The following is a 21,039-nucleotide window of genomic DNA, read 5'->3' on the forward strand; positions in this document are numbered from 1 at the left end:
AAATTACATTGGATTTATTTTATGTAATGTACATTTTGTTGCACTTTTTAAAAAAAAATCATTGAAAATTTTATATCTATATCATTAATTGCTAGATGAAAGATAATGTTTTTAAATTGCAACAGAATGTACATTACATAAAATAAATCCAAGGTAATTTTTTGATTCAATTTAAATTTTTGTTAAAAAAAAATTCAAATATTTTAGCGAAAAGTGAAAGGAGGCTAATGGGGTGGTAATTTACTGGGTCAGTTCTTTCGCCAGAATTCTTGAAAACTGGTACCACAGAAGCAGTTTTCCAGCAAGCAGGAAAGCAAGATTCATTAAGGCATTTGTCGTAAAGTTTGGAGAGAACTGGAGTTACTTTGGTGGAGCACTTTTTTAATAGCACAGCCGGGATGAGATCAGGTCCACATGCTTTTGAAGTGTCAAGATTTTTTATGATAGCATATATATATATATATATATTTAGTAATGTGATTGATAATTTAAAATATATATATATATATATATATATATATATATATATATATATATATATATATATATATATAAAACTTTTACAATGTGAGAAAATATATAATTATTTCCACAGACAGACAACGTCACAGCTCACAAGAGTCAGGACAGCCAACAAACCGAAAGTCCAAACTCGAGTTTCGCCCTCATTTGGGCTCATCAGTTAAACACATCTGAACTCGGTATTCGAAACCAGAGCCTCTTGCATGCAAAGCAAGCACTCTACCAGCTGAGTAAGCGTGCAGCTCGTTTGCGCATTTTCTAGTGATTCATCTTTGATATTTTGTTTATTCGTGTCTAACAGCTGAGGAGCTGGTTGCTGTTCCCAGAACGTAACAATAGATGCAGAAACATCCTCATGAGAAACCAAGTAACTCTCCCTGGCAAACCATCAAATCATTTTAGTACTGACAAAGTTCATCCTTGCTTAACGATATATACATATATCCATCTAGAGCAAACAATAGAACCTGTAACCATATATCTCCATCATATGAAAGGAATGGCACCTGTCACCACCTAGAACAAGACTGACATGCTTACCCCATTACAGCAAGATGTGACACAGTCAGAAGGGAGAGAAGCAGCTCCCCCTCTTGGTCAGATATTGTTGTATCATTGAGTAGAAAGCGATGATAAAATAGGTTTATTCCGTTAGGTGCAATAATAGAAGTCCGTGTCAGGTAAGAACAAATTGATTTGACAAGTAAACCACTAAGTTTTCACATTCCGACTCTCATCCAAATAATGTCAAAAAAACATTAGTTTCTACATAATCTCCAACAGACATTCATTCGCCTTAATTTAATATATTAGTTTGAAACACATCGTTAGTTTTTGGGTTTTATTTAATGTCCATTACGGTATTTTATACTGAAACAAACCATATAAATGTCTTCTGAAGATGATTGATTAAATTTCAAGCTATGCAACAAATAAAAAGTCAGATAAAAAGCAGAGATGAAATGCAGTTTGTTTTTATGCCGCAACTTATTTCACCGAGATACACTTGTGAATGGTTAGTTCTTGGTTGGCTTGCTTTTCTAAAAATAATGGTTGGAGTATGAACTGTGATTAAAGGAAAGTATTCTATCTTCAAGTGGAAAGCAATACAACAAATATAAAATAGGTTTATTCCATTAGGTACAATAATAGAAGTCCGTGTCAGGTAAGAACAAATTGATTTGACAAGTAAACTGTTAAGTATTCATGTTCCAACTCAGCACCAACTGACTCTAACAAGTTTTGTTCTCTTTAAATATACATAAATCATAGTCAAGTGGTCAAACCATAAAACAAGAATTTTTTTTTTGTGTTAATTGGCTTTGCGAATTCAATTTTTCTTGATTCAAACAATTCAACACAAGTCCACAGGTTACATAGCATGGTTGGAGTATTATTCAATCCTTACAGTATCTCCACTTCATTGCTGAAAAAACATTGGTTATATTTCTGCAGTTGTAGTGATGAGGTGGCAGCCAACTTTCCCTCTCGTCTTTCCATCGCTGCAAATGTCAGCTTCATATTCTTTTTACTAACATCGTTTGTAAATAATACAAAGAAAAAAAAAGCACAAATTCCTTGGATTTGAACAATTTCTTTTAGACATTTTATTCATTATTTTTTTATAGTATAACTATTTTTATTTTATAGTATACATATTTTTTGGATAGTATACATGTATTCAGATAAAATAAACCTTCCTTCCTTCATTTCCTTTCCCCATGAAAGAAGGAGGAAGCAACTATCCAAACCCAACAAATCTCTTTGATAATTCATTCAAAAGAGACAGATATGTTAGCTTGATATGTTAGCCTAGCGACTTCCTGTTCATGTGACGTCACTGTCATAATCCTATGATTTCTACCTGAAAAATTCCACTCTACCTAATTTTTAACCTGACATGGAAATGTACCAAACTAATTCTATTCTTGCACACCCGTCTTTGATATTGTTATATTATGACGATGACGTCTTGTTGTTTTGGAAACAACGTTTTATTTTCTTGTATTTGAGACGGTTGTTGTTTTACAGCATTAATTTGCGGTCGAGTCATTTGTGACGTGTCCGTCTTGTTGACATTATTCTCGTGCTTGTTGCTTTTCATTTCTGACATTTTTACTGACTTTATTCAGTTTTGTTTGACAAAAAACTGCTTTCTCAAGAGATCGATTTTCTCTTCCAACTTCACAAACCTGCTTCCTATATCAGTGACGTCACAGCCAGAATACATGGGTTTCTTCTAATCTTAAATGGAAAATTCCACTCAACCTAATTTTTAACTGGCTACCCTGTTTCTTTCTAATCTTAAATGGAAAATTCCACTCAACCTAATTTTTAACTGGCCGTCAAAATTTGCCATTACAAATCCTATTCGTACACACCCATCTCTAATATTGCTACGGATGCACGTCTAAAGCTTTGAACTATCAAATCTTCTTATCTGTCGCATTTTGAAAAATGCATATTCTTACTTTATTTTTTGTGGAAATCGATCCAGACAAAGCATGAAGCCACTTGATGTAAGGAGTTAAAAAATACTACTTCACGGTCACAACTGAATTTAATATTGTTATATAATGATGATGACATCTTGGTGCGGTGGAAACAACATATTTTTTTTGTATTCAAGACGGATATTGTTTTGCAGCTAAATTATTTGTGAAGTGTCTGTGTTGTTGATATTATTCTCATGCTTTTTTGCCTTTCACTTCTGATAATTGTTTTTACTGTTTTGTTTGACAAAAAAGCAAATTGTCTTCTCTGGTAGTTCATACAAAAGAAATCAATTCTCTCATGGGGGAGGAAGCAGGTATCAAAAAGTCTAAGTACCGTTTCTAGTGGTTCAGCCGAAAGACTTGATTCTCAATACCAATTTGTCACATTTGCTTATTTCTTCTAATCTTAAAAAGAACCATATATATTTTATATGCCAGACCCTTCTGCTTGTACAGTGATAAAACTTTTCAAATGATCTTGTGATGTTAGGCTGTATAAGGATGTTAACTTTGCTCAAAACTGGACTGTTTCTTCTTTAATCGGATTTTTTGGATTACTGATACTTATCGGAGGCATTCTTATACAAAACACTCCCAAACATATAAAGTACATTTGTGTGAAATAAAAAATCAAAAAAAAAAAAAAATCAGCCCAACCATTTCAAAGTCCATAGGAAACAAACTCACACAAAGTGCCTTTTATATACTGATAGAGATAGAAATGTTATAAAAACATTAAAAAGTATCAAAATATATTCAATTGATTTTTAAATAGATTGGACAGTTTAAAGCCCAAAGCAATTTTGTTTTCACTTGTACAATTTTCATAAAAATTTGATTTGATCTTTTTGGCTTTTTTTTTTCGCAAAACTCAAGTCGTTATATAAAATCTACGGCCAATAAGTGTTTGGATTATAAAAGTTATTTGGGCAACCAGGAATAAAAAGCAATAGATTTTAAAACATAGAATTTATGGTTTGAATTAAAGTTCAAAAGTAAAAGTCAAGTATTATGGTTCATCTGTGCTCTTAAACCACAGGGAAACATTTATTTTTTAATGTGCCCCTGCAATATCAAAGAACCACGATTTCCTTGCTTTGATTTTCTGCTGTTGTCTTGAAGCCAAAAGAAAAAAAAAGGTGCTTATTCAGCTTGGCACTTATAACGATAAACAAAAATGAAGGAAAATTATTATATTGTACCTACTTGTCAGAGAATGAAAATTTTATCTTCCAAAAATCACTAAAATTTATCAAATAGTTTTTTTTTTTTATTTACGAAAAACAAATTTGCTGTGTCTTATGAATAAGTGAAAGACAAGGCCATGTTTCTATAGAGAATATAATAAGGGGAGATAATCAGTGATTATTTTGACAGTTTCCACATGCATTAGGGTTGTTTGTCCTTGTCTACTGATTTGTTGATTTTATTTTTTTCATCCTCATCAAAACAGGGCAAAAATTGATTTTCTTGAATAAAAAGAAAACTACTTGATCAAATTATGTGATTTTTGGAATTTTTCATTATCCGTGACAGCATCATACATCATACAAGCATGTTTCTATTTTCTTTCATTTTAAATGCCGCCATAAGTGCCTATCTAAATAAACACAAAAAAAAAAATCTGATCTTAAAATCAAACTTTCTCTCTAAAAAATTTCAAGTCTCTTATTTTTGCGGACTTTCAGGATGCTGTGGTTGTGGGACTTGGCAGCAGGGGAGAAGCTTTGTCGAGGATGGCCTTGAGTTTTTCCAACTTCTGCTCAATGTGAACAGCGATCCATTCACTGACCATGTTCTCGTAGAAGACTACTGACAGACATTGCTGCATTTTAAACTGCAGCTGCTGAAGGCTGTTCATCAACCTGCAAATACGAACAAGACAACGAAAACATATCATTGAAAAAAAAAAAAAAAATGGTGAGTGATTTGAATTTAAGGTATGCTTCAATCTTCAGAATTACCCCATATAAATAGAAAAGAAAAATCTGTATAATGTATATACCAGTGACAAAATGAAAATATATTCCAAAAATCACATAAATTATTTTTAAAAAGAAAATTAAATTTGTTGCTTCTATATTATTGGGATGAGATTTCTTAGTCGATAAATGGAGTTTTCAGATAAAAAAAATGGTTTCAACTGATTTTTTTTGTCAATGTTGCGAGTTTGTCTCTGCTTTATCGTTATTTTCATGGAAAGTGTTCGACTGAGCTTCAATCTATGGTCCCCCCTCGCCAAACTTTCACAAGAAACACTCGTCTAGCTGAAAACACTATCAATAATTCCCCCCCCCACTCCTTATCTGTGCTTAAACCTAAACATAGATTCCAAGATCAAAGCTTCTTTCTTAGAACTGCACGCCTGTGAAATTGTCTTCCGTTTTCCTACTTTCCAGCAGTCTATAATATGGTTGTCTTCAAGTCCAACGTGAACAAGTTTCTGATGAGCCGTTCCACTTGTTAACAAATTTACCGAACTTCCATTACTATCGATTACTATATTGTCCTTTTGACTACTGTACACTCTTTAACCCTTATCCTTGAGTGGCCTATCGGCCTTGATAAGTGGTGACGACTATGTAAAAAAAAAAAAAATTTACAATGGTAGCTTCCAAATTATACAGTCAAAATTACCTGAATATTTACTGGATCATAAAAAAAAACAACTTTAATCATGCTAGCAGGTGAAAATTTGGCGCCATCTTTGTTTAATTTGAATGGAAAATTACCTCCCTATTGAACTCTCCAGTGTTTTACGATCATTTTCATCAAATTCTATTTTTTTATTTTCTTTAATAAAAAATTTTCTACCTTATCAATTTTCGTCATTTTTTAATATAATCATCTTAAAAATACGAGGAATACGTGGATACCATTGTTTATATGTAAAATTTAGTTTTATGATTTCCGAAAATCTCGTCCCAATTCTGTAGAAGCGCCTTAAATTTTATGAGTAACTACGGAACGGCTGTTTCGTTTGCCATTTTGAAAATAATCTAAAAAAAAAAAAAAATAACTAAAAGGAGATAACTAAACATAATTCAAACTTGCAAGATTTATATTGTAATACCTATGAAACTCCATTAATTGCTTAAAAATAAGAACAAGAATGAAAACATTTCTCCATTTATATAAATTGAAATGTTTAATGTATATTAGTGTTGGGACGATTAATAGGAATTGGGAATCGAAAAAAAAAATCACAGAATCGGAAATTTTTTTGCTTATTTTCCACTGCCAAAACCAATGCTTTTAATTGTTTAATTTTTACCTTTAACACATATTTATATATTTTGAAAACTAAAATCTACAGATTCTGACTAACCACAAGTGTACTTTTACATTACTGCAAATGTATGTACATATTACACAAGTATTTACGACAATCTATCTCCCCTCCCCTAAAAATACAACTCTATAACAAAATATTTTTGATTTAAAAAGAACTAGAATCAGTAACTGTATTGGGATCAGTAATTGTATTGGAATCAGTAATTGTATTGGAATCGGTAATTCAAAACAGAAACAATAATTGTATCTGAATTTGGAAAAATATTGTTAATTGTCCCATCATTAATGTACATACCAGATGATTAACAAAAATATCATATTCCAAAAATCGCATAAATTATTTTTAAAGAGGAAAATCAAATTTTATGAATAACTAAAGAATGGCTGTCTTGTCTGCCATTTTGAAAACAATCTAAAAAGAAATAAAGGAAGATAACTCAACAATAATTCAAACTTGCGAGATTTATGCTGTAATACTTATGAAGTCCCATTAATTGCTTAAAAATTATTTTCTTTATAAAAATAAAACTACTTGATGAATTTACATCATTTTTGGAATATGATATTTTCGTTTTGTCATAGGTACGTACATCATACAGATTTTTATACTTATGTTTCAATAGAGGGGGAATTCTGGACAAGAACGCAATCTTTATATTAATAAAATTCCAAAGTGATCATATCTAATGTGTCTGTGTTCATATTTATTTTCCTCTCCATGAAGGTAAGCTTTTAAAGGTATCTAAATTACTTTACTATGTAATTGAAACTTTGTGTAATGACTAAAAATAGGTTAGAATGCACAAATTGTTAAGAAAAAGCTATCTATTTTATTTAGACAGTGAAATATTAAAGTGATTTGGATTTAAATTGATCGCTCAAGGATGGAAAAATAACAATGGATACGATATTGGTCGGGACTATGATTTTAGTGATGATCACTTATGTTTGCCACATTTATATCCGTGATAGTCACCGTATTAGTCGTGTTCATTATCTTGTCAGTCTAAGATAATGAAGGTGACAGCCACACTGACTGTAATATAGTATGGATGGCTATATGCAAATACCGAACCGTGAGCAAAATGACGCCACAGTAAGGAAATAGAAGACTATAGAAAGGAGAGAACACGTTTAAGAAGACTATCATGTTAGAGACGTCACAGCTGTAACGAGAAGTCACGTGTAGCAGGAGATAGTGGAAATAAATGTCATTGTACAACAAAAAATAAAACTAAGCAAGTTCAAATTGTTTTCTATTCTTTGTCTATTTTGCGACTGAGCTTACAATGTATTGGGTATCGTTACATGACAAAAATGAAATGGACTTACTTACTTACAACTACTACTACAACAACAACAACAACCTCATTTGGTAGTATAATTGATTGACGAAGAACTAATTTCAAACTCAATTTTGAAACACACACATTTTTTTATTCACTGAGAAATGGCTGCCCAACATGCGAAACATCCCACACAGGAGCTGGTAAGCATTTGCTTTCGTCCTCATTGTTAGATTTTATTCCTTTTAATTTTCAAACTATATGGAGCAAACTTTTAAGACAACGGTGGATTATGTCAAAGGTCAAACTCGATTACCTGATTGCTTCATTAAGGAGACTCTGTAAATGTGCCGGATTAACAAATTTTCGAGCTATAAAGTAGTCGTTCATCCATGTAAGACGTCTGCAAGAAAAAAAAAAACACAAAAGAAAACAGTTAATTGAGAATAACAGAAAATTAAAGGCCATGTGAGGTCAACTGGGGGGGGTGAGGATTTCTAGATTGTGGGAATAAATAAAAAGCGTTTTTATTTTATATGACGTCATATGGCTCAAAGAGAAAGTGGGAGAGAAAAGCTGTCAGCTTGTTGAGTATATGCAATGTATAAACATGAAAATTGAGATAGGCTATAAAATATAATTAAATAATGATTATCAATCTCTTACTGGTCAATGATTTGAAGTTGTCTTCCATCAGACTTGAGTCGACTTGGTCCTTTTCAAAAATGTAAATAAGGAGCTTTCATTACATTTCAGAATTTTTGAGATGAGGATTGGTTATTCATATTATTTGGTTTCCTCAGACTACTGTTCTCATCTTGAGTGTCATTTTCACAATGTTTTCGTTGATGTAACCTCCAACTTTCTTCAGATGTATCTTGTCAAACTATGGAATATTTCTGTCAAACTCGGGAATTCAAACGGAATTTTGAACGGAACTCTTTATTTACTTCAAGGGGGTAGCATGCTCTTGTTCCATCAGCCATGATTGGATAGAGGTCCTAAGTAATTTGCAATTGTATTTTTCAGTCACCTACACTGACAATTGAACCTTCAACCTTCAGGAGAATATCACTTTTTATAATTAATTTCTCCAAGTACTCTAACCACTGTGCCATAGGCCCTATTTAGAGCCATACCTGCAGAGACATTGTAGGGAGATGAGTCGTGAGATGCCTGTTCAAATTACATTTAAACTTCAGCATGTCAGTACAGTCAGGCAACCAGATCTCGGCCCCCAAAAAAACTATTGATCAAAATAAGCACCATGAGAACCAATACACTTTTGTCAACGCAAAACAAGTTTATTTATGCCAGTAAGGTAAAAATTTTGCATTCTGGTGGCGATAAAGTCACTGAAGGTGTTTTTGATATCGATTAGGTTTTTTAAGCATTTCTCATGCAGAAAGTTGTCAAGATACTTGAAAAGTGGTAGTCGGTAGGTGAAAGATCTGGAAAGTATGGTGAATGAGGCTGAGTTTCATAGCCCAATTCATTCAACTTCTGCAGAGGTGGCTTAGCAACATCAGTCTGACATTGTTGTGGAGGAGAATTGGGCTTTTTCTGTTGACTAATGCTGGGTGTTGTTGTTGAAGTTTCTGATGCATTTCATCCATTTGTTGAGAGTACTTCACCACCGTAATGGTTTCACCTGCATTAAAAAACTGTAATGGATGACACTGGTTGCAGACCACCATACAGTGCAACTTTGGCTTTGGGAAGTGTAACTATGTCGGCATCTAACTACAGCTCTTTCTCTCAAGTGGTTGGAAATCGTTGTATATGTTACATCTAGTTCAGAAGCAAGTTATTAAACAGTTGTGCATGGATTGTCTTCGACTAAGGCTCTTAATTGATCGTTGTCAACATCCAATGGCCGACTACTATGTTCATCATTTTCAAGACTCTCGCTGCTGCCATGAAATTTCCTAAACCACCATTGTGCTGTGCATTCAATAGTTGTTCCTGAGCCAAATCCCTTGTTGATATTGCAACCTGTTTCAGCAGTTTTTCAGCCTAGCTTGAATTGAAATAAGAAAATTGTGCAAATTTGCTTTTTTTCCATCTTGTATTCAATGTTCTGAAAAAAAAGACATAATTGTTTTAAAGCAGTTCTTATTTAAACGATTAAATAGATCGAAAAACACTCTTTAAAATGATATACAAATAAAGGTATTATTAAACGATTAAATAGAGCGAAAAACGATCTTTATAATGATATATAAAGTAAAGGTATTATAAAAAAAAAACTTGTTTGAAAATGCATCATTTGAAATCAAAATTAAAAATTCTGCAAGAACTTTATTCTCAATCTAATAGTTTTCTGATTTGTAATAAACTAGAAGAATACCCGTCCCTGGACGAATACAAGCAATATGTATATCATTTTGTGCTACACATTAAGATTTAAAGAAATACATGGGTGCTTCTTAGTTATAATAGCAAAATCCAAAAATCAAAAAACTGAGTTTCAATTAAAGTCAATAATGAAAACCTAAGAATAAGCGAAGTAAAAAAAACAAAAAAGAAAACAGAAAAACGAACGCGGGCGTTTGGGGGGGAGGGGGGAATCAAAACATAAGAATAAAACACAAAAAAACTAACGTAAGGCAAACGAACGATGTTAAATGTAAAAATCGAAAAAAACAAAAAGAAAACAGAAAAACCAACGTTAAAACTGCTTTAAAAAATCTGAAAAATAAAAACCAAAAAAAAAAAAAAAACATGTGAAAAATGGCTTAAATAAGCCTGTTTCGATATTAAAATTTAAAAAATCGGTGGGTACCCGGGTGTTTTTGGGTGTGTGTGGTCGGTCGGAGGTGGGAGGTGTTAATGAAAACCTAAGAATAAGCGAAGTAAAAAAAGAACAGAAAAATGAACGTTACATGAAAAATGGCTTAAATAGCCCTGCTTCAATATTTAAATTTAAAAAATCGAAAAAAAAAAAAAAAGAAATCTCACACCATGATTCGAACCCAAAACCTTAAGATAATGAACCAACGCTCTAACCAACTGAGCTAACACAACATACATGAAATTGTGTCAGTTCTTCAAATATTTAAACTAAATCAGGTTATGATGTCGTCTGATGCATGCGTAGAACCGATCTCGTCATGAGAGGACGGTTTTTGCTGACCCCCCCACCCTAGAAAAGGATGAAAAAATTAATGTTTTTGGCTAATTTTTCGATATTTGTCGGGCGAAGGATGGGGCTTTCATATAAGACCAAGTTTGTGAATTTTTGTTCTGTCTGTCGAAAGTTTTTAGCAGACATACAAACACACAAACATACATACATTTTCGCTTTCATATAAATACTAGCGGGGGTACCCAGCATTGCCCGGGTGTTTGGTGGTGTGTGTGGTTTTGAGTAAATAAAAAGAAAAATCGTTGGTTGTTTAAAAAACAAAACGAAGCCTTGACGCGCAGTTAGAAAATAGTAGAGTGTGAAAAAAACAAAAAACAACAGGTGCCCGTTTTGACGAGTTATTGACATGAACTTTGAGCGCGGGACAGTGCTTTATTTAACGCGAGTCTGTTTTTTTTATACAAAAAAGCTTAATGCACATGCAGCGATGGTACGCGATAGCTATTCAGCAGTTAACATTTTCTGCGGGACAGTTTTTAATGAGGTCAATAAACCGGTTTGTTTGTTTTTAACTAACTTTGGAAAAAAACAGCTCCCTGTTTATTAGGGGGAGTGTCTTGTCTCAAAATAAAAGCAACCGTCTGATATGACGAAGCCAACATTGACCGAACGTTACATAGCTTTCTAGAGACCACTGACCGTGGACCAGTGTTTCGAATCGAGTTTCGCTTTTTTTTTTTATACTGAAAAACGAATGCAACACGTGTAGATCTGAAAATGTCGAATAATTAACGTTTCAAAGTCGGGCAAACTAAATAGAGAGGCGACCACCGTTGTTAAGTCATAGATATTATCATTTAGACGAGTTTTAAAAATGAGCGACGGCCTTGAGAATCCGCCGGAAAATAGCCTTTTGAAGACATACAGAAAAAGCGAACACACATACATTTTCGCTTTTATATATATATAGAAGGAACATTTTCCATTTTATCTTTTTGGTGCTTTTTCCCGAAAAACTTGGCTTTAAATTTTTTTTTTTATATACTTTGGCAACTCGAGTTACTTCTCTTAAAGTGTAAAAACTGCCAAAAACAATATGGCTGGTAGTTGTTTTTCGCAATGCATGAAAATACGTGCTTTTTATAATTTAAAAAAAAACTTAATTTAACTGAAGTTGAACTGACTTTTTCGACTACCGTATTTCGTCATTATAATGAAGAACTAATTTTTCGTGGCTTTTGAGCGAAAAACAAAGTGTAATAGACTGGCGTTAGGTTTATAATGGAAAGGGAGATAACTCAAGATAAAGTTTGTAAAAGTTATCTCCCTTGAGTTGAATGCGGCTGATTCTGATTTTAATAATTATGTTTTCGCTGTCCAAAACAATATGGGTGCCGCATTTTCGCGATTCATAAAAATACATCATTTTAGTAATCGTGCAGTAATATTTAACTAATTACGACATGACAATTAAGTAGATAACATTGCTTTTAGTTGAAACTGATATAAAGAATAAGTAATTTTTTTTTTAAATAAAAACTTAATTTTTCGACTGTCGGATCTCGCTAATAACAAAGAATAACCACTACTGCAATACTGCATGCATGTTAGTCACGAAATGTAGTTCAATAGTTCATCATGTTAATAGCAAAATGTTATTTATTTTTCACAGTTATTTTATTTAAAAGGAAATTGTATGTAATTTATTATAATTTTTGGTAGTTGTGCAGTAGGTGTGTCAGAAATTTCGTGAAAATAGTGAATAATTCCACCCCATCTTTCCAAGCTTATAACTCCTCGAAAAATGTAATTCAAGCCCTAATGTTTTTTTTTTTCAATTAAAGGAGCAAGGACCAAGGTTTTATTAAAAAAAACAAAAAAAAAACGTGTTTTTTTTATTTAAAAAGGTTTTAAACTTCGGACTTTACAGGTAAATTTCTAAAAAACAGTTCTTTTTTTTGTTTTAAATTTGAATATATTATTTATTGACCTTTTCTCTTCAATTTGTGATATATAAGACTTTGGTACATAAATTAATTATTTACTTTTTAATAGACATTTCAAAATGGGAGGCGTGAATTATTCGACCCCCTGTCTTTCCAAGCTTCTAACTCCTCAAAAAATGTAATTCAAGCCCTAATTGTTTTTTTTTTCAATTAAAGGAGCAAGGACGAAGGTTCCATTAAAAAAAAAAACAAGAAAAAACAAATAACGTGGTTTAAAAAAAAAGGTTTTAAACTTCAAACTTTACAGGTAAAATTCTAAAAAAACACTACTTGTTTTTTGTTTTAAATTTGAATATATTATTTATTGACCTTTTCTCTTCAATTTGTGAGTAAATTAATTATTTACTTTTCGGTGAGTAAATTAATTATTTGGTTTTTAATAGAAACTTGAAAATGGGGGGGGGTGAATTAAAAAAAAAACGTTTGTCTAAAATATTATATTCGGTTTATTGGAAAGAACATAAAATTTCACATTGACCCTGAAAATCGTCAGTTTTTCGTGAAATTTTTTATAGAATCAATAGTCAGTTTTTCGTGAAAGTTTTATAGAATCAATAGAAAAATTTTGATAGATTTTTAAAGTTTAAAAATTGAAAAATATTGAGTTCGGAAAATTCATTACTGTTTAAAAAAATATATATTTCTATTACTTTTAAAACAACTTAAATAGTTTATTTTGGAAGTATAATCCATAAAGAAAATAAATAACCCACTTTTAACAGAGAAATTACGAGATTTTTATATTTTATTCGTAGTTTCGTGTTAGGGGTGTCAAAAATTCCTACAAAAATTCTGATACACCTAGTTGTGCAGTAGGGTCTGCCAAACGATTGTGAAAAATGGACCGCATGTTTCCGTGACGTCAGATTTGTATTAACTATACGAACTATGGAAAAGCAGAAGCGACTTAATGATTTTTTAAAACCTTTGTTTATCTTCTTCAAACTGTAATTAATAATTAATCTTTGTTATAATTTTGTTAGGTTTTAAGATTTACACAGTTTAACGATTAATCATATTATAAACATTTGGATATTAAATATGAATGTTCATTTGGTTACCTACAGGGTTCCATATTTTGTTTGGTAAAAAGAAACATAAAAAATATGAGGGGGGTGGCCTACAAAATGCTTATGTTTATATTAAAACTTAATATTTTTAAAAATATTTAAACACAATTAATTAAAAATCTGTTGTAATGACACTTTTTATAAATAATGGAATTTTAATCATTTTAATCTTTTAAAAATTAATTAATTTTTAGGAAGTTTCTTTTCCTTGGCAATTCAACTGATTATAGTATATATTAATTAGAAAAAACGCTATTTAAAAAAAAAAACATAATAATATTAAATTTATATCATTTTTTTAATTGCAACTTCCAAGATAATTTTTTGTTCAATATGTGTATTTAAATTTTTTAAAAATAAATGTTTCATAATAAATAGAAATATCGATAGATTTAAATATATTTTGTTCAAATTTCGAAAAACATAAATAGGGGGGGGGGACACGCACTAAAAAAAATATTTTCCCTCATATATTTTATGGAAACTGCATTTTATATGTAATTTAATTCTAAAATGGGCAAGTATCGAAAATTTCACGAAAAGCTGACCATTAGTTGATTTTTGCTAGATTTATTAAACACGGGTATGTTTTCACGTTCGAAATGCTTACTACATGAGAACGTTATTTTAAAACGCCAATTATGTAAACACGATTTTCGTCTCACAATTTCATTATTTTCGTACGATGAAAAAAATTTTTCAAAAATTATTACTGGTTTATTTTGCCTTTCTTCTTTTAAATGATACAAAAGTTATACTGATAATATTAATTTATAATAAAGTTACATCGTGTTACATATAGGGTGGGGTAATTCTGTAGTGAATTTTGGCTGTCCCTACGGATTTTGCTATTATAACAAAGAAGAACCACTGCATGTTAGTCACGAAATGCTCATCATGTTAATAGCAAAATGTTATTTATTTTTCACAGTTATTTTATTTGAAAGGAAATTGTATGTGACTTATTATAATTTTTGGTACATTTGCAGATTTTGAACTAGACTTATCTAAGCTTTGCCCGGAATATGATGTCAGTCGCTTGGGTTTGGCTCTAATCTGATGTAAGACGCAATCACAATGCACAACAATGAGCAGATGACTTTCATATAAATAATGAAAAAGAAAAACAAAAGCTAGAGGTTACATAGAAAAGATGGAGAATAACAATAGTATGAATTTAATAATGTCAGACAAACAACTGCAGACGTTCAAAGAAAAAGCTGCTTTTATTTACTTTTCGTTTTTTGTCAGAATAAGAAATTAATTGGATTCCAAAAAGAATTGCATTACATGTGGCATCAGATGCATCATTGCAAAGAGAGGCTCCATAAGTGACAGATTTGGTTGGAGGTGCGCAAACTTTTACTTACAATTTTCTTTGATAAAAAAGTTTTAACAATTGCACCTTTTTTAAAACACCTTTTTGCAATTTTCTTTGAAAAATGAAAACAAAAAATACAAAAAAAAAAAAAATGGTGTTAGTAAATCCCCCCTCCGCATAAAAAAGATATATTTGCCATGAAATATTAAATGAATAATAAAACAAAATTATGGTAATTGTTGTTTGTTGTTTTTTATTTCTACAGTTTCCATTTTTTTTACTATTTTCCTGTTTCATACCGTTTTTAAGATTTTATCATTGGTGAAGTTTGCCATAATATAATGCTTGACATCATGTTCCGGGCAAAGCCAAGCGGACACTTACATGTGTCCAATTCAAAATCTGCACAAGTATCTAATTTTTTAGTGGGCGAGTGTGGGGAGGTTGCTGGGGGCACAAATGACAAGAAAATGTGTCCATAATGCACATAAGGAATGGATGCCTCTTTAACTTACCTGTCGCTGTGCATGTATTCTTCATATTCCAATTCAAGACGCAAAAATTCAAACATTCCAAGATAAATCTCACTGCCAGGAAATTTGCAACTTGGACTTACTCTAAAAAAAAAAAACAAAAAAAGAAAAAGAATGAAGAACAGAAATGGATTCAATCAAACAAGCAGATTATTTTTTTTCAATGAATTTGCATGTTTTCATCATTTGTTGAATAGCAATAAGCCACAGCTTATAAAGGCTCAATGGCCATTTAAGGATAAAAATCTACCTATCTATTAGTGGTGGGACGATTAATCGGAATCGGAATCGTTAATCGTAAGAATCGTGTATTTTGGGAGGTATCGGAATCGGAATCGCATCGTTAAAAAATACCTTAATTTTCCGATTCCTTCATTACGATTCTTTTAGTCTGATGCTGAAAAAAAGAAAAAAAATTCCTGATATTTCTAACCGCAAGAGAGAAATAAAAAGAAACCAAAGAAATTCATTATTAACAGGGCAATGCTTAGTGCCCCTTCCTTACAAGGTTCATTCATTCAGATCTATTGTAATCAAAACTACAAAAGAGTTAACTTGAAAAGAAGTATGCAGGGCTCTATATTGCGAGTAAAAATAAAAAAAACGCTTATCTTTTTGGCGATTGTTTTTTTTTACTGACAAATCTAATACTGAATGAAAATGCTTTTTCAACTTATATTTTCTTAAAATAAAAAGAGCAAAGTCAAATTATTTAAACAGTAAAAGGTTTAATAGAACAATATACTTTTTTTTTTCTTTTTTTAAAAGAAGGCTTTTGAAAGAAATATCTCTAAAATGAAATTGATCACGTTGTATTATTTCGCAAAGTTTTGACAGTAGTCAGTTTCTTTTGAAGTTTCAAAAAAATCGACCCCATACCTATCTCTATCAAACCTAAAGTTATTAAATAACCCCTTCGTTAATTTAAGGGTAATTAATTCAATTCAGTCAAGTTTTTTTTTTTTTAATTTTATTGAAATAAAATCCATTATTTTTTTTTTTTCTCCAGAAAGATAAAACCCTGAATTTGATTATATTAAAAGCAGAATAATATAATCTTTTTTCTAGAATTTTAAATTGAAAATTAAAAGTGTTTTGCGCAGTTCTTTGCCGAACGAAAAAGAAATTAATATATATATTTTTAAAAGGTTTTGTAATCAGTTAATTTTTATGTCTAAATAATATTTACGATTAATTAAATAATTTCATTTTAAAAAGTATTTATAAATAGAATTTTACTAAGGACTTATAGTTGGCTTTGTATTACTGTACACATAGATTCGAAAAAGTTGTCAAAAAACAAATATATAACAAATAAATGTTATCAAAGGCAAGATAAGTTATTTTTCTACCTAACTGGATATATTTTTCGGGTTTTTATTCAATGTAACATGTTTATTCAGCTCCAAAAGCATACAGTGTTTACAGATGTATTGGAAAATTCAAAATGGCGCCCGACACTCTCTTTAACACGGTAAGTTTGGGAAAAGATGTTATAAATAATAAACTATACAAAATACTGCTAGAAACTCGCTCAATATATGTTACCATGACATATTTTGATATATATTCGGTGTTTTTTTTAATAGTATTTTGTCTAGTTTATTATTTGTAACACCTTTTCCCGAACTTACCATGTTAAAGAGAGTGTCGGGCGCCATTTTGAATTTTCCATTACATCGGTAAACACTGCATGTTTTTGAGCTGAATAAACATGTTACATTGAATAAAAACAAAAAAAAATGTATCCAGTTTGGTAGAAAAGTAACTTATCTTGCCTTTGATAATATTTGTTTGTTATATATTTGTTTTTTGACAACTTTTTCGAATCTATGTGTACAGTAATACAAACCCGGTTATTTTGTATCTACGGCGCCATGTCACGTGGTATATTGTTTTTTTTTTCATTACGCACATTCATTTATAAATTATTAAATTAAATATTTATCTTTTTTATATTTAATTAGTATATATTTTCTTTCTCTTCCGCTATATTTTTTTTATTTAATTCATTAAATCTGTTAATTATGAGGACCAAAATAATGAATCGTGTGTATTTATTCTCTAATTTTCTTGTTTTTGTTTTGTTATATAAATTCTATTTTATTTGTTTTTTCTCTGAAGGATAAATTCTATTTTCTTTGAGTTTTTTTTTCTGTATTCCAATTAAGTAAAATAAATTTTCTCTAGAATAAATTTTGTTAATTTTTCCGTTTAGTTTGCTATATAATAATTTTATTTAATCCAAAACACGACGGTGTAGACATAAAATATCTCTTCCAAAGTTAGGGAACATATTTGGGAACTACCGACTATAAGTATAAAACTACCTGGTATATTTCAAAACAATAAATTCCCTAGGAATCGGAATCAGAATCGTACTTGGTATCGGAATCGTTAATCAATATTTTCCTGGAATCGGAATCGGAATCATATAAAAATTAGGAATCGTCCCAACACTACTATCTATTATCTATCTACTATTATATAAAAAGAACTTTGTGTGTGTGTGAGTTCATGCTCAATGGACTAAAAAATGGCTGGGTAGATTTTTATGAAATTTCACACATTTGCATACAACGTGTGGGTCGCGAGTGTTGACGACTATGTTATAGCAGAGTTACATTTATCAAAACAAAGATTAATTATTTTTCTTTATACAATTCTTTTTTTTTTGCATTAAAAAATTGTGTGGTGTTATATTTAAGGTCAGAAGGGATTTCTCATTCAATCCCAGACAATGCTAACTCTACATGCTAGCAGACAATTGTAGCAAACAAAAATGTCTATAAATATTCTGGGATGAAGTATAGAATAAAGACTCCAGCCGACTTCACTAAGAAAAGATTTCGGTTGACCTTCACCTTGGCATGTTCCAGCAGATTTTCACACCTAAAATTGTGTTTTTTATATTTTTACACAACTTTAATTGATCTTTGGATTGTTAATGTTGATTTTGAATTTTAAAAGAAAAATAAAAAAAATTAGCCCCAAAAGGTGTGTTTTTCACCCCTAAAACATCCTGGGGCTCAAGTACCAGAATTTTCCCAGGGTCAAATATTACGTTTCCAGATGTATATCCATGTGATCTTGCTTTTGGATAATTTTCAGCAAAATCTAAGGATCAGAAGAGAAAAATGATACTTTTGGCCATTTTGACCCCTTTTGAACTCCTGGGGACGCAACCAGAATTTTTATCAAAAATCCGAGAATATTACATTTCCTCCATTGGATAATTGTAACTTCATGCAAAATTTTAGAAAAATGTAATGAGTAGTTATTCAGAATTTGGGGAATGAATGGATGAACGGACAAAGGTGAATTCTAAGGCCCAAATCCAACTAAGTCAGTGGACCAACAAGTTATATTATTTATACGTGACCAAGATTGATATTTTTTATGGAGAGTGGATTTATAGATTTACAAATTTGGATTGATATTTTGATATTTTGATATTTTGATATATTTTATTAAAAAGAAACAAACAATGATAATCAAAAAAATGAATTATATTAGGTATTTGTGGCCTGGTAGAGCAAGTGAAGACTTACAATTAAAAAGTTGAGATTTTTAGGGGTATTTCAGGTCTGTTTTGAATGAATATCACAATTAAAATTGTCGCTGGCAAGTACTTGTTTACAAGTAAGGAACAAGTCAATCCGGTTTCGTTTTCGATTTTTCAAAAATCCTATCGTGCAATGATGGTTCAAACTTAATCACAAATTTACCAAAACAAATCCCAGTTGCTTAAATTGTGTTAACCCATCTACATTTTTTTTTTTTTTTTTTTTACAAAAGAGTCACCACTTATCAAGGTTTGTTAGCCACTCGAGGATAAGGGTAATTCCATCCATCTTTTTTTTTTTAAGTCGGTTTATATCCAAATTAGCTATCAAAATCCACAATTCTGAGAATGAAGATATTTCCTTTCAGCAAATGGATGCCTAAGATGTAAAGCATCTGCCACACTTGGAAATAAGAATGTTTTTGTCTATTATTACAACAATAAAATTTTATAAGAAACTATGTAGGGGTGGGATTTTGCTGCTTGCTGGGTTAATCTTTATTTAGTATTTATGTCGAGAAGGCACAAGTGCTATGAGTTCATCAGCATTTACTGGCACCTATTGAATGTTTACAAAGCCGATGCAAATGATGTCAGCACAATTAGGAGATGGGTTCTTCGATTTCTATTTATTTTACTTCAGTCAAAGTTTTTAGAAATCAAGGGCCTACAACCTGGGGCTAACACTTGCACTCTATATAAGATACAGAGATATTCAAATGTTCCATTTAAGTTCTTTATTTCTCAAACACTTAGTAAAGAAATTGAGAATATAATTTTCCTCTCCCCAATTAACCATTTTCATACATTGTAGTATATCTTCCGTTTTGGTCTCTTGGTCTTAGTGGATTCCAAAGCAAGAATTTATCTAGTCTGATGGAGTATCCAACTTTGTGCTATTACTTGAGGTAACAACACTAGGTAACATTCCTCGTAAAAGCTAATATGCATTAGCAATAGAAAGGAGATCTTACTTGGGCTACGAATACTATGTGATTTTGAATATTTGGTCAGGGTTTACTTCTATGGAAAAGTATCCTCATGCCAGGTTATTCTGAAAAACCCCTGTACAGAGAGACCTTAGACACTCGAGGATAGTGTTTAGTAGGTATCCAAGTTCTCTCCTATGAGTAATGAAACACTTTTTGAACTTTTATGACCAAGCCATCAAAAGGGACTGGCAAAAGTGCATTGAGAATGGTGGTGACTATGTAGAAAAATAAATTCTGAAGCCCAAAAGGTCGCTCGTTTTAATAGTACCACTCCCACCTTTGCAGCTCTTCAACGTTTTAGTTTGTGAGTTAAAAGAGGCCTTACTCGTAGGATACAAATCAAAGTAATAGACTCAGTGCAAAACTTTTGAATAACCTTAATATACTTTTTCGACGTCCAAGTTCTCAAAAATAGTTTTCAAAAAGTGCTAATAATGATACAAACCGTTTATCAGGTACGAGCGGCAAAGCCGACTCAAACTGTAATTCCTGCGAAACTGACAGATGGACATCAGAATTAAACGTTCCTACAAATAATAAAAGATAAACTTTTAATTTTTTTTTTTTTAATTTTGTTCAAGTGAATAATTTTGTTCAAAATCAAAATTTTCTAGAAATTAAAACTAAATAAAAATACAAAACAACAAAAAAAAAAAGAAAACTTAATCCATCATTAATCATGTTATTTGGATTATTCGTACTACTGGTTTTATCTTGAATGTTTATTTTCACAATCTAACCTCTGACCGTCTCCAGGCATATCTTATCAAACTCAAGAATCTGCACGGAATTTTGAATGGAACCCTTTATTTAATCCACGGGGGTAGCATGCTCTTATTCTGTCAACCATGACTGGGTAAAAGTCTC

General features: G+C 31.2%; 1 protein-coding gene across 2 annotated transcripts in view; it reads right to left on the bottom strand.

Moving 5' to 3' along the window:
* Window positions 1-3,684: 3,684 nt before the first annotated feature.
* The window catches only part of LOC145293091 (hexosaminidase D-like), a 127,190-nt gene continuing 109,835 nt past the window's right edge, over window positions 3,685-21,039 (bottom strand). The window contains exons 12-15 of one of the 2 annotated variants that reach the window (XM_080139465.1): window positions 20,618-20,699; window positions 15,598-15,699; window positions 7,914-8,000; window positions 3,685-4,882 (exon numbers count right to left, since the gene is read on the bottom strand). In XM_080139465.1, coding sequence (XP_079995591.1) covers window positions 4,702-4,882; window positions 7,914-8,000; window positions 15,598-15,699; window positions 20,618-20,699 — 452 coding nt within the window. In that variant the 3' untranslated portion in view covers window positions 3,685-4,701. The remainder of the gene's footprint in view (window positions 4,883-7,913; window positions 8,001-15,597; window positions 15,700-20,617; window positions 20,700-21,039) is intronic. The other variant, XM_080139466.1, reaches the window with a different exon arrangement.

This window comes from Euprymna scolopes, chromosome 14 (assembly GCF_053919585.1).
Source record: "Euprymna scolopes isolate OS-2025 chromosome 14, ASM5391958v1, whole genome shotgun sequence".
In the NCBI taxonomy this organism is placed as follows: domain Eukaryota; kingdom Metazoa; phylum Mollusca; class Cephalopoda; order Sepiida; family Sepiolidae; genus Euprymna; species Euprymna scolopes.